We start from the raw sequence: 14052 nt of genomic DNA, 5'->3' as shown, positions 1-14052 counted from the left end.
GAACCACAAAAAGAAGGGGAAATTTGCAAGAAGTTCATTATGGTTGATGAACACTTGGGCATGGATATTACCCCTTTACAAACACAATACATGAATTCTCCAATTAAGGTCCCTCCTGATGACAGGTCTGCAAAGTGTCACCTGAACACAGGCCCTATAATAGATGAATATGCTGTTGATAACTCAGAGGATGAACCAGATGGGGATAATCAGTCGCTCAAAGATAATGATGAGGATGATGAGACTAGTGAGCTTCTTATTAGAGCTTTTAGTCCTCACCCTAATAAAGAATTTGCAGAGGAAATTCAACAGGTGGCTAATCATCAGGGACTATCACCTAGAGGGCTACACCATGAGAGATTCAAATTCCATGTTCAAGACATCAACACTGTCACTGCTGGCAGACCAAACACTAGATTGTTTAAATCCCCATCATCCCAATGATTAGTACAATTATTTGGAATGTGAGGGGGATCAACACCCAAGGTGTAATCGAAAGACTCAAAATGCTCAAGAAGATGCATCAATTATCTATTATTGCCATTATGGAACCTTTCTCGGACAATGCTCATATTCAAAGTGCCAAAAATCAATTAGCTATGGAACATGGTGTGAGTAACTGCAATGGTAAAATCTGGCTCTTTTGGAACATGGACATTGATTGTGTAATTCTAGAGGAGGATGAACAACAAATTACGTGTGAATTTAAGCATAATGAAATCCAAAACCACTTCACCATCACTTTTGTGTATGCCAAATGTAAAGACCATCTCAGAAGACCTTTGTGGGATAGAATGTTACATCAATCTGCTGATATTGTGAGACCTTGGTGTTCAGTGGGAGATTACAATGTCATTACTTCTATTGAAGAAAAACTGGGAGGGGTTCCTTACAACATGAGGAAAAGTCTTGAATTCATAGCCGTTATTGAAGCCTGTGGTCTTATAGATTTAGGCTTCAGTGGACAGAAATTTACTTGGTCCAACAACAGGGGTATACAACAGAGAGTTTGGAAAAGACTGGACAGAGCCCTTGTTAATGATGCTTGGTTGGAAAAAATGCCTCAGACTACTATCACCCACCTACCCTCAGTAGGGTCAGACCACTATCCCTTATTGATGGAAATGAATGCTAGGGAGGATGATCACATCAAATATTTCAAATTTCTTAATTGCTGGACTGACCAACCTAATTTCCTTGAAACTGTTAAAGCCTGCTGGGACAGAAATGTTGAGGGTAACAACATGTGGAAATTTCATCAGAAAATGAAGAGATTGTCCAACACTCTTAGCAACTGGTCCAGAGAGGAGTTTGGGGATATTTTTGCAAAAGTCAGGGATTTTGAGGAGAAGGTCAAAACAATGGAGGAGCAACTGATTCAAGATCCTAGTGAGGATAATAGATCCACTCTTCACGAACTCAATGCTAGGTATATCAAATTCCTGAAGATAGAAGACTCCATTTTGAAACAGAAAACACAGCTACAGTGGTTCAAGGAAGGTGACTGCAATACAAAATATTTCCACTCTCTGATAAGGGGAAGAAGAAGAAGGCTTTTCATCCATAAAATTATCAGAGAAGATGGGGAATGGATACAGGGAGATGAGGTTATTGCTGAAGCTGCCTGCGAACACTTCCAGAAAATTTTCACAGGAGATAACAAAATCATTAAGGAGGATGTATTAGACTGTATACCACAGATGGTCACCCAGGAACAAAATGAAGGACTTACTGCTATGCCTAATCTGGAAGAGCTGAAGGAAGTAGTACTCTCAATGAACCCCAACTCTGCAGCTGGTCCTGATGGGATGAATGGTTATTTTTTCCAAAAGTGTTGGCACATTATCAAACATGATCTTCTTGGTGTTGTTCATGCATTCTTTTGTGGACAAATGATTCCCAAGTATTTCTCTCACTCCTGCATCGTGCTCCTTCCTAAGGTGAAAAATCCTAACAAACTTTCGGAATTCAGGCCCATTAGTCTAAGCAACTTCACTAGCAAGATTATATCTAAGCTAGTAAGTTCTAGACTAAGTCCTATTCTACCTAGTTTGGTTTCCCTTAATCAGTCGGGATTCGTCAAAGGGAGAAGTATTTCTGAAAACAATATGTTGGCCCAAGAAATTATCCACCAAATTAAGAAACCTAATATTGGAAGCAATGTTATTATTAAACTGGATATGGCCAAAGCGTATGACAGGGTTTCGTGGTCTTATATATGTTTGGTGTTACGAAGGATGGGTTTTGATGAAGTTCTTATCGATATGATTTGGAGAATCATGGCTAACAATTGGTACTCTATTATTGTTAATGGCAAAAGGCATGGTTTCTTTCAATCCACGAGAGGACTCAAGCAAGGCGATCCGTTATCTCCTGCCCTATTTATTTTAGGCGCAGAGGTACTTTCCAGATCACTGAACAGGCTGTACAACAACCCCGATTACTATGGCTTCTTCATGGAGCCTAATGGACCTCAAGTGAATCATTTAAGCTTTGCGGATGATATTATCCTCTTCACTTCAGGAAGACAGAAAACACTACAGCTTATCATGCAAACTCTCCAGTCCTATGAGCAGTCCTCAGGCCAATCAGTTAACACCGAGAAAAGCCATTTCATGGTTCACTCGAGTGCATTCAACAGCACCAAGGACAGAATCAAAAGAATAACAGGTTTCAGGCAAAAGGAGGGCCCTATCACCTATCTCGGATGCCCTCTATTTGTTGGTAGACCTAGAATTATTTATTTTTCTGACCTTATTAACAAAGTTTTATGCAGGATCACAGGATGGCAGACTAAACTTTTAAGTTATGGTGGTAGAGCAATCCTTGTCAAGCATGTTTTACAATCCCTACCTATTCACTTATTAGCTTCAGTAACACCTCCAGTCACTGTCCTCAGGCAGATCCAAAGCATTACAGCTGACTTCTTTTGGGGATGGAGGAATGAGAAGAAAAAATACCATTGGTCGTCATGGAAAAATTTAAGCTTTCCGTACGATGAAGGAGGTGTTGGTATGAGGAACCTCAAGGATGTGTGTTTAGCCTTCCAATATAAACAATGGTGGATTTTTAGATCTAAACAAACTCTTTGGGGGGATTTTTTGAAGGCTAAATATTGCCAAAGGTCTAACCCAATCATTAAGAAATGGGATACAGGGGAGTCATTGACATGGAAACATCTTATGCATAACAAGATTCAAGTCGAAAAACACATTCAGTGGAAGCTCAACTCTGGCAACTGCTCCTTTTGGTGGGATAATTGGCTGGGCATTGGACCATTAGCTCACTACTCTACCAATAGCAACAGATTCAACAACACCACAGTGGCAGAATTTCGACTGAATGGACAATGGAACTGGAACAAGCTTCTACAACAAGCACCTAACAGTCAATTGGCCAGCATTCTCTCCACAGAGCTCTCCAACCAGCAGGATCTCCCAGACTTAGCAATATGGAAACCATGCACGGATGGAAACTTTAGCTGTTCATCTGCCTGGAATGAGATCAGGGAAAAGAGGATCAAGACCAACTTTAATTCATTCATTTGGCATAAGTGTATCCCTTTTAAAATTTCATTTCTTTTGTGGAGATTACTAAGAGGCAAACTCCCCACTAATGAAAAATTAACTAACTTTGGCATTGAGCCAACAAGTTGTTTTTGTTGTTGTAACAGGTCTGGCTTAGACACGATAGAACACATATTCAACACCGGACAATTCGCGACATATGTGTGGAGAAGCTTTGCAGATACTGCTGGAATCAGTCGGGATCACAGCTCTATTACTCAACTCATTATTCAATGGTGGTCAGCGAAGTACAACAATGAAGCACACAAACTGCTACTACAAGCGACACCATTATTAATTTGTTGGAATCTCTGGAAGAATCGCTGTGCTAGTAAATACGGAGGCAAATCGTCCAATATTAGTCGAGTCAAATACGCCATCTACAAGGACAACTACAAACTAATGTGTACTAACTTCCCCCAAATCAAATGGCCTTCAAATTGGAAGGAACTGATTCAGTTGGGGGAGAGCTGTAGTCATGATACCAAAGTGACTCTCGTTAAATGGATAAAGCCGCCAGATAGTTGGGTCAAAATTAACACGGATGGCAGTGCATTAAACAACCCGGGCAGAATAGGAGCAGGCGGCATCCTAAGGGATCAAATGGGAGCAATGCTATTAGCATTTGCTACTCCTTTGGGGGAAGGCACTAACAATCAAGCCGAAATAGGAGCAGCCTTTTTTGGCATGACTTGGGTACTTCAGCTAGGGTATAAGAAGGTTGTTCTGGAAGTGGACTCACAATTACTTGTAGACTGGATCACGCAGAAAACCAGACCTCCATGGAACATCAGCACACAACTACAACAGCTGCAGGAACTCATCACACAAACACACAGCTTTCGGTGCAAACACACATACAGAGAGGCTAATTTTGTGGCAGATTCTTTATCAAAGCAAAGTCACAAGCTTAATTATCCCCAAATATACTGTAACATCCAGCAACTACCAAGAGAAGCAAGAGCCTATTATCAACTAGACATAGCCGAGATGGCAAGTTTTAGAAGGAGGAAACTCAAGAGGATTAAAGAACCTCCTTGAATATGAACATAGCCTACTCATTTTAGCTATGGTTTTAAATTATAGTTTCCTTGAATAGGTTTAGGTACTGTTTTGTTCCCTTCGGACATTGTAAGGGGAGAGTCTCCCTTATTTATGCTTCCTAGAACCCGTGTATTGAGAGGAGTCCTCTCCTTAGGTGCATAGTTCTAGGTTGTCCATTTATAGTATGGGACTGAGTTGACTAACCTTAGTAGGTAGGTCAACTTAAGACCCACCATAGGATCGGAGGTTAGGTTTATGTCCCCCTCCCTGTACTTTTTTTGAGCTCTTTTGAGCTTTTATTTATGCTAAGGCCTGGGGGTGTTGCTAAGCCCCTGACCCCTCCAAGGGTCGTTCAAATAAAAAAAAATAAAAAAAAATAAAAAAAAATAAAAAACACTAAGCCACAAACCCCGAACCCTAACCACTAAACCCTAAACCCTAAACCCTAAAACCCAAAACCTAAACCCTAAACATTAAACCCTTAACCATAAACCCTAAACCCTAAACCTTATATCCTAAACCCTAACCCCAAACCCTAACCCTAAACCATAAACAACAAACCCTAAACCATAAACCCTAAATCCTAAAAATGAAACCCAAAACACTAGACCCTATACCCTAAACCCTAAACTCTAAACCCAAAACCCTAAAGCATAAATCCTAAAGACTAACCCTAAACCCTAAATCCTAAACACTAAAACAAAACCCTGAGCCCTAAACTCTAAATCCTAAACCCAAAATACTAAATCATAAACCATAAAACCTAAACCTTAACCCTAAACCCTAAATACAAAATCCTAAACCCTAATCTCTTAACCCTTAACCTTAACCCTAAACCCTAAACGCTAAATACCAAACTCTAAACCCTAAGCCCTAAACCCTAAACCCTAAACCCTAACCCCCAAAACCTAAACCCTAAACCGTAAACCCTAAACCCTAAATCCCAAAACTCTAAACACTAAGCCATAAACCCCGAACCCTAACCACTAAACCCTAACCCCTAAACCCTAAACCCATAAACCCTAAACACTAAACCCTAAACCCTAAACCCTAACCCCTAACCTCTAACCTCTAACCCCTTACTCCTAAACCCTAAACCCTAAACCTTCAACCCTAAACCCTAAACCCAAAACCCTAAAGCCTAAACCATAAAACCTAAACCATAAACCCTAAACCCTAAACCCTAAACCATATACCCTAAACCCTAAACCTTAAACCCCTTAACCATAAACTATGAAACCTAAACCATAAAGCCTAACCCCTAAGCCCTAATCCTAAATCCTAACCCTTAACCATAAACCACAGACCCTAAACCCTAAACATTAAACCCTAAACCCTAAACCCTAAACCCAAACCCCTAACCCCTAAACCCTAACCCCTAAACCCTAAACCCTAAATCCCAAACTCTAAACCTTAAACCCATAACCATAATCCCTAAACCCTAATCCTAAAAGTTAAATCTTAAACCCTAAACTCAAAACCTTAAACCTTAAACCCTAACCTAAACTACTAATCCTAAACCTTAAATCCTAAACCCTAAACCCTAAATCCTAAATCCTAAACCTTAAACCCTAAACCATAAACCCTAAATCCTAAAAATGACACCCAAAACACTAGACCCTATACCCTAAACCCTAAGCTCTTAACACAAAACCCTAAAACATAAACCCTAAACCTTAAACCCTAAATCCGAAAGACTAACCCTAAACCCTAAATCCTAAACACTAAACCTAAACCCTGAGCCCTAAACATTAAATCCTAAACCCAAAATACTAAATCCTAAACCATAAAACCTAAACCTAAACCCTAAACGCTAAATACCAAACTCTAAACCCTAAGCCCAAAAATCCTAAACCCAAAACCCTAAAGCCTAAACAATAAAACCTAAACCCTAAACCCAAAACCCTAAAGCCTAAACAATAAAACCTAAACCGTAAACCCTAAACCTTAAACTCTAAACCCTAAACCCTAACCCCTAAACCCTAACCCCTAACCCCTAAACCCTAAGCCCTAAATCCCTAAACGCTAAACCCTAAAACCTAAAACCTAAACCCTAAACCTTAAACCCATAACCATAATCCCTAAACCCTAAACCCTAATCCTAAATCCTAAACCATAAAACCTAAACCTTAACCCTAAACCCTGAATCCAAAATCCTAAACCCTAAACACTTAACCCTTAACCTTAACCCTTAACCCTAAACGCTAAATACCAAACTCTAAACCCTAAGCCCAAAACCCTAAACCCTAACCGCCTAAACCAACCCTAAACCCCTAAACCTAAACCCTAAACCCTAAACCCTAAACCCTAAACCTTAAATCCTAAATCCTAACCCCTAAACCCTAAACCCCTAAACCCTAAACTCTAAATCCTAAACCCAAAATCCTAAATCATAAACCATAAAACCTAAACCTTAACCCTAAACCCTAAATCCAAAATCCTAAACCCTATACTCTTAACCCTTAACCTTAACCCTAAACCCTAAACGCTAAATACCAAACTCTAAACCCTAAGCCCTAAACCCTAAACTCTAACCCCCTAAACCAACATCCTAAACACTAAACCCTAAATCCCAAACTCTAAACACTAAGCCGTAAACCCCGAACCCTAACCACTAAACCCTAAACCCTAAACCCTAAACCCTGAACCGTAACCCCTAGCACCTAACCCCTAAACCCTAACCCCAAAACCCTAAACCTTAAACCCTAAACACCTAAACCCTAAACCCAAAACCATAACCCTAAACCCTAACCCTAAATCATAACCCTTAAACCCTAACCCTAAATCCCTAAACCCTAACCCTGAATAATAAATCATAAACCCTAAACCCTAAACACTAAACCCTAAATCCTAACCCCTAAACCCTAAACCCCTAAACCCTAAACCCTAAACCCTAAACCTTAAACCCTAAAACCCAAAACCTAAACCCTAAACATTAAACCCTTAACCATAAACCCTAAACCCTAAACCTTAAACCCTAAACCCTAACCCCGAACCCTAACCCTAAACCATAAACCACAAACCCTAAACCCTAAACACTAAACCCTAAACCCTAAACCTTAACCCCTAACACCTAAACCCTAACCCCTAACCCATAAACCCTAAGCCCTAAATCCCTAAACGCTAAACCCTAAACCCTAAAACCTAAACCCTAAACCTTAAAGCCATAACCATAATCCCTAAACCCTAAACCCTAAACCCTAATCCTAAAAGTTAAATCTTAAACTCTAAACTAGAAACCTTAAACCTTCAACCCTAACATAAACTATAAATCCTAAACCTTAAATCCTAAACCCTAAACCTAAATCCTAAATCCTAAACCTTAAACCCTAAACCATAAACCTTCAATCCTAAAAATGAAACCCAAAACACTAGACCCTATACCCTAAACCCTAAAGTCTAAACCCAAAACCCTAAACCATAAACCCGACACCTTAAACCCTAAATCCTACAGACTAACCCTAAACCCTAAATCCTAAACACTAAACCTAAACCCTGAGCCCTAAACTCTAAATCCTAAACCCAAAATCCTAAATCATAAACCATAAAACCTAAACCTTAACCCTAAACCCTAAATCCAAAATCCTAAACCCTAAACTCTTAACCCTTAACCTTAACCCTAAACCCTAAACGCTAAATACCAAACTCTAAACCCTAAGCCCTAAACCCTAAACCCTAACCCCCTATACCTAAACCCTAAACCCTAAACCCTATATCCCAAACACTAAACACTAAGCCATAAACCCCGAACCCTAACCACTACACCCAAAACCCTAAACCCTAAACCCTAAACCCTAAACCATAAACCCTAAACCCTAAACACTAAACCATAAACCCTAAACCCTAAACACTAAACCATAAACCCTAAACCCTAACCCCAAAACCCTAAACCCTAAACACCCAAACCCTAAACCCAAAACCATAACCTAAACCCTAACCCTAAATCATAACCCTTAAACCCTAACCCTAAATCCCTAAACCCTAACCCTAAACAATAAATCATAAACCCTAAAACATAAACACTAAACCCTAAATCCTAACCCCTAAACCCTAAACCCCTAAACATTAAACCCTAAACCCTAAACCTTAAACCCTAAAACCCAAAACCTAAACCCTAAACATTAAACCCTTAACCATAAAGCCAAAACCCTAACCCCGAACCCTGACCCTAAACCATAAACCACAAACCCTAAACCCTAAACACTAAACCCTAAACCCTAAACCCTAAACCCTAAAGCCTAACCCCTAACCCCTAAACCGTAACCCTAAAGCCTAACCCTAAACCATAAACCTTAAACCCTAAACCCTAAATACAAAACCCTAAACCCTAAACCCTAAACCCTAAGCCCTAAATCCCTAAACGCCAAACCCTAAACCCTAAAACCTAAACCCTAAACCTTAAAGCCATAACCGTAATCCCTAAAAGTTAAATCTTAAACTCTAAACTCGAAACCTTAAACCTTCAACCCTAACCTAAACTATAAATCCTAAACCTTAAATCCTAAACCCTAAACCCTAAATCCTAAACCCTAAACCTTAAACCCTAAACCATAAACCTTAAATCCTAAAAATGAAACCCAAAACACTAGACCCTATACCCTAAACCCTAAAGTCTAAACCCAAAACCCTAAAGCATAAACCCGAAACCTTAAACCCTAAATCCTACAGACTAACCCTAAACCCTAAATCCTAAACACTAAACCTAAACCCTGAGCCCTAAACTCTAAATCCTAAACCCAAAATCCTAAATCATAAACCATAAAACCTAAACCTTAACCCTAAACCCTCAATCCAAAATCCTAAACCCTATATTCTTAACCCTTAACCGTAACCTTAAACCCCAAACGCTAAATACCAAACTCTAAACCCTAAGCCCTAAACCCTAAACTCTAACCCCATAAACCAACATCCTAAACACTAAACCCTAAATCCCAAACTCTAAACACTAAGGCGTAAACCCCGAAACCTAACCACTAAACCCTAAACCCTAAACCCTAAACCATAAACCATAAACCATAAACCCTAAACCCTAAACCCTAAACACTAAACCATAAACCCTAAACCCTGAACCGTAACCCCTAACACCTAACCCCTAAACCCTAACCCCAAAACCCTAAACCTTAAACCCTAAACACCTAAACCCTAAAGCCAAAACCATAACCCTAAACCCTAACCCTAAATCATAACCCTTAAACCCTAACCCTAAATCCCTAAACCCTAACCCTAAATAATAAATCATAAACCCTAAACCCTAAACACTAAACCCTAAATCCTAACCCCTAAACCCTAAACCCCTAAACCCTAAACCCTAAACCTTAAACCCTAAAACCGAAAACCTAAACCCTAAACATTAAACCCTTAACCATAAACCCTAAACCCTAAACCTTAAACCTTAAACCCTAACCCCGAACCCTAACCCTAAACCATAAACCACAAACCCTAAACCCTAAACACCAAACCCTAAACCCTAAACCTCAACCCCTAACCCCTAAACCCTAACCCCTAACCCCTAAACCCTAAGCCCTAAATCCCTAAACGCTAAACCCAAATCCCTAAAACATAAACCCTAAACCTTAAAGCCATAACCATAATCCCTAAACCCTAAACCCTAAACCCTAATCCTAAAAGTTAAATCTTAAAGTCTAAACTCGAAACCTTAAACCTTCAACCCTAACCTAAACTATAAATCCTAAACCTCAAATCCTAAACCCTAAACCCTAAATCCTAAATCCTAAACCTTAAACCCTAAACCATAAACCTTAAATCCTAAAAATGAAACCCAAAACACTAGACCCTATACCCTAAACTCTAAAGTCTAAACCTAAAACCCTAAAGCATAAACCCGAAACCTTAAACCCTAAATCCTACAGACTAACCCTAAACCCTAAATCATAAACACTAAACCTAAACCCTGAGCCCTAAACTCTAAATACTAAACCCAAAATCCTAAATCATAAACCATAAAACCTAAACCTTAACCCTAAACCCTAAATCCAAAATCCTAAACCCTTAACTTTAACCCTAAACCCTAAACGCTAAATACCAAACTCTAAACCCTAAGCCGTAAACCCTAAACCCTAAACCCCTAAACCTAAACCCTAAACCCTAAACCCTATATCCCAAACTCTAAACACTAAGCCATAAACCCCGAACCCTAACCACTAAACCCTAAACCCTAAACCCTAAACCCTGAACACTAAACCATAAACCCTAAACCCTAAACACTAAACCATAAACCCTAAACCCTAACCCCAAAACCCTAAACCCTAAACTCTAAACACCTAAACCCTAAACCCAAAACCATAACCTAAACCCTAACCCTAAATCATAACCCTTAAACCCTAACCCTAAATCCCTAAACCCTAACCCTAAACAATAAATCATAAACCCTAAACCCTAAACACTAAACCCTAAATCCAAAACCCTAAACCCTAAACCCCTAAACATTAATCCCTAAACCCTAAACCTTAAACCCTAAAACCAAAAACCTTAACCCTAAACATTAAACCCTTAACCATAAAGCCTAAACCCTAACCCCGAACCCTAACCCTAAACCATAAACAACAAACCCTAAACCCTAAACACTAAACCCTAAACCCTAAATCCAAAATCCTAAACCCTAAACTCTTAACCCTTAACCTTAATCTTAAACCCTAAATGCTAAATACCAAACTCTAAACCCTAAGCCCTAAACCCTAAACCCTAAACCCATAAACCTAAACCCTAAACCCTAAACCCTAAACCTTAAACCCTAAATCCTAACCCCTAAACCCTAAACCCCTAAACCCTAAACTCTAAATACTAAACCCAAAATCCTAAATCATAAACCATAAAACCTAAACCTGAACCCTAAACCCTTAATCCAAAATCCTAAACCGTAAACCCTAAACCATAAACCCTAAAACCCAAAACTCTAAACCCTAAGCCCTAAACCCTAAACCCTAACCCCCTAAACCTAAACCCTAAACCCTAAACCCTATATCCCAAGCTCTAAACACTAAGCCATAAACCCCGAACCCTAACCACTAAACCCTAAACCCTAAACCCTAAACCATAAACCCTAAACCCTAAACACTAAACCATAAACCCTAAACCCTAAACACTAAACCATAAACCCTAAACCCTAACCCCAAAACCCTAAACCCTTAACCCTAAACACCTAAACCCTAAACCCAAAACCATAACCTAAACCCTAACCCTAAATCATAACCCTTAAACCCTAACCCTAAATCCTTAAACCCTAACCCTAAACAATAAATCATAAACCCTAAACCCTAAACACTAAACCCTAAATCCTAAACCCTAAACCCTAAACCCCTAAACATTAAACCCTAAACCCTAAACCTTAACCCTAAAACCTAAACCCTAAACAATAAACCCTTAACCATAAAGCCTAAACCCTAACCCCGAACCCTAACCCTAAACCATAAACCACAAACCCTAAACCGTAAACACTAAACCCCAAACCCTAAACCCTAAACCCTAACCCCTAACCCCTAAACCCTAACCCTAAAGCCTAACCCTAAACCATAAACCTTAAACCCTAAACCCTAAACCCTAAATACAAAACCCTAAACCCTAAAACCTAAACCCTAAGCCCTAAATCCCGAAACGCTAAACCCTAAACCATAATCCCAAAACCCTAAACCCTAAACCCTAATCCTAAAAGTTAAATCTTAAACTCTAAACTCGAAACCTTAAACCTTCAACCCTAACCTAAACTATAAATCCTAAACCTTAAATCCTAAACCCTAAACCCTAAATCCTAAATCCTAAACCTTAAACCCTAAACCATAAACCTTAAATCCTAAAAATGAAACCCAAAACACTAGACCCTATACCCTAAACCCTAAAGTCTAAACCCAAAACCCTAAAGCATAAACCCGAAACCTGAAACCCTAAATCCAACAGACTAACCCTAAACCCTTAATCCTAAACACAAAACCTAAACCCTGAGCCCTTAACTCTAAATCCTAAACCCAAAATCCTAAATCATAAAACATAAAACCTAAACCTTAACCCTAAACCCTAAATCCAAAATCCTAAACCCTAAACTCTTAGCCCTTAACCTTAACCCTAAACCCTAAACGCTAAATACCAAACTCTAAACCCTAAGCCCTAGACCCTAAACCCTAACCCCCTAAACCAAAACCCTAAACCCTAAACCCTAAATTCCAAACTCTAAACACTAAGCCATAAACCCCGAACCCTAACCACTAAACCCTAAACCCTAAACCCTAAACTATAAACCATAAACCCTAAACCCTAAACACTAAACCATAAAACCTAACTCCTAACACCTAACCCCTAAACCCTAAACCCAAAACCCTAAACCCTAAACCCTAAACACCTAAACCCAAAACCCAAAACCATAACCTAAACCCAAACCCTAAAGCATAACCCTTAAACCCTAACACTAAATCCCTAAACCCTAACCCTAAATAATAAATCATAAACCCTAAACACTAAACCCTAAATCCTAAACCCTAAACCCTAAACCCCTAAACATTAAGCCCTAAACCTTAAACCCTAAAACCCAAAACCTAAACCCTAAACATTAAACCCTTAACAATAAAGCCTAAACCCTAACCCCATACCCTAACCCTAAACCCTAAACCACAAACCCTAAACCCTAAGCACTAAACCCTAAATCCTAAACCCTAAACCCTAACCCCTAACCCTTAAACCCTAACCCTAAAGCCTAACCCTAAACCATAAACCTTAAACCCTAAACCCTAAATACAAAACCCTAAACCCTAAACCCTAACCCCTAACCTGTAACCTCTAACCCCTTACCCCTAAACCCTAAACCCTAAACCCTAAACCCAAAACCCAAATGCCTAAACAATAAAACCTAAACCCTAAACCCTAAACCCTAAACCTTAAACTCTAAACCCTAAACCCTAACCCCTAAACCCTAACCCCTAACACCTAAACCCTAAGCCCTAAATCCCTAAACGCTAAGCCCTAAACCCTAAAACCTAAACCCTAAACCTTAAACCCATAACCATAATCCCTAAACCCAAAACCCTAAATCTAAATCCTAAACCATAAAACCTAAACCTTAACCCTAAACCCTGAATCCAAAATCCTAAACCTAAACACTTAACCCTTAACCTTAACCCTAAACCCTAAACGCTAAATACGAAACTCTAAACCCTAAGCCCAAAACCCTAAACCCTAACCCCCTAAACTTAAACCCTAAACCCTAAATCCCAAACTCTAAACACTAAGCCATAAACCCCGAACCCTAACCACTAAACCCTAAACCCCAAACCCTAAACCATAAACCATAAACCCTAAACCCTAAACACTAAACCATAAACCCTAAACCCTAACACTAAACCCTAAACCCTTAATCCTAAACCCTAAACCCTAAACCCTAAAACCCAAAACCTAAACCCTAAACATTAAACCTTTAACCATAAACACTAAACCCTAA

At 39.4% G+C, this 14052-nt stretch overlaps 1 protein-coding gene across 1 annotated transcript in view; it reads left to right on the top strand.

Moving 5' to 3' along the window:
• Positions 1–545: 545 nt before the first annotated feature.
• LOC125863741 (uncharacterized) overlaps positions 546–14052 on the top strand; it is a 24232-nt gene continuing 10725 nt past the window's right edge. The window contains exon 1 of the mRNA XM_049543759.1: positions 546–4559. Coding sequence (XP_049399716.1) covers positions 546–4559 — 4014 coding nt within the window. The remainder of the gene's footprint in view (positions 4560–14052) is intronic.

The sequence above is a fragment of the Solanum stenotomum genome, chromosome 5 (genome assembly GCF_019186545.1).
Source record: "Solanum stenotomum isolate F172 chromosome 5, ASM1918654v1, whole genome shotgun sequence".
Classification (NCBI taxonomy): Eukaryota; Viridiplantae; Streptophyta; class Magnoliopsida; order Solanales; family Solanaceae; genus Solanum; species Solanum stenotomum.
Note: the sequence above shows the minus strand (reverse complement) of the source record. Positions and strands in the feature narration are given on the sequence as shown.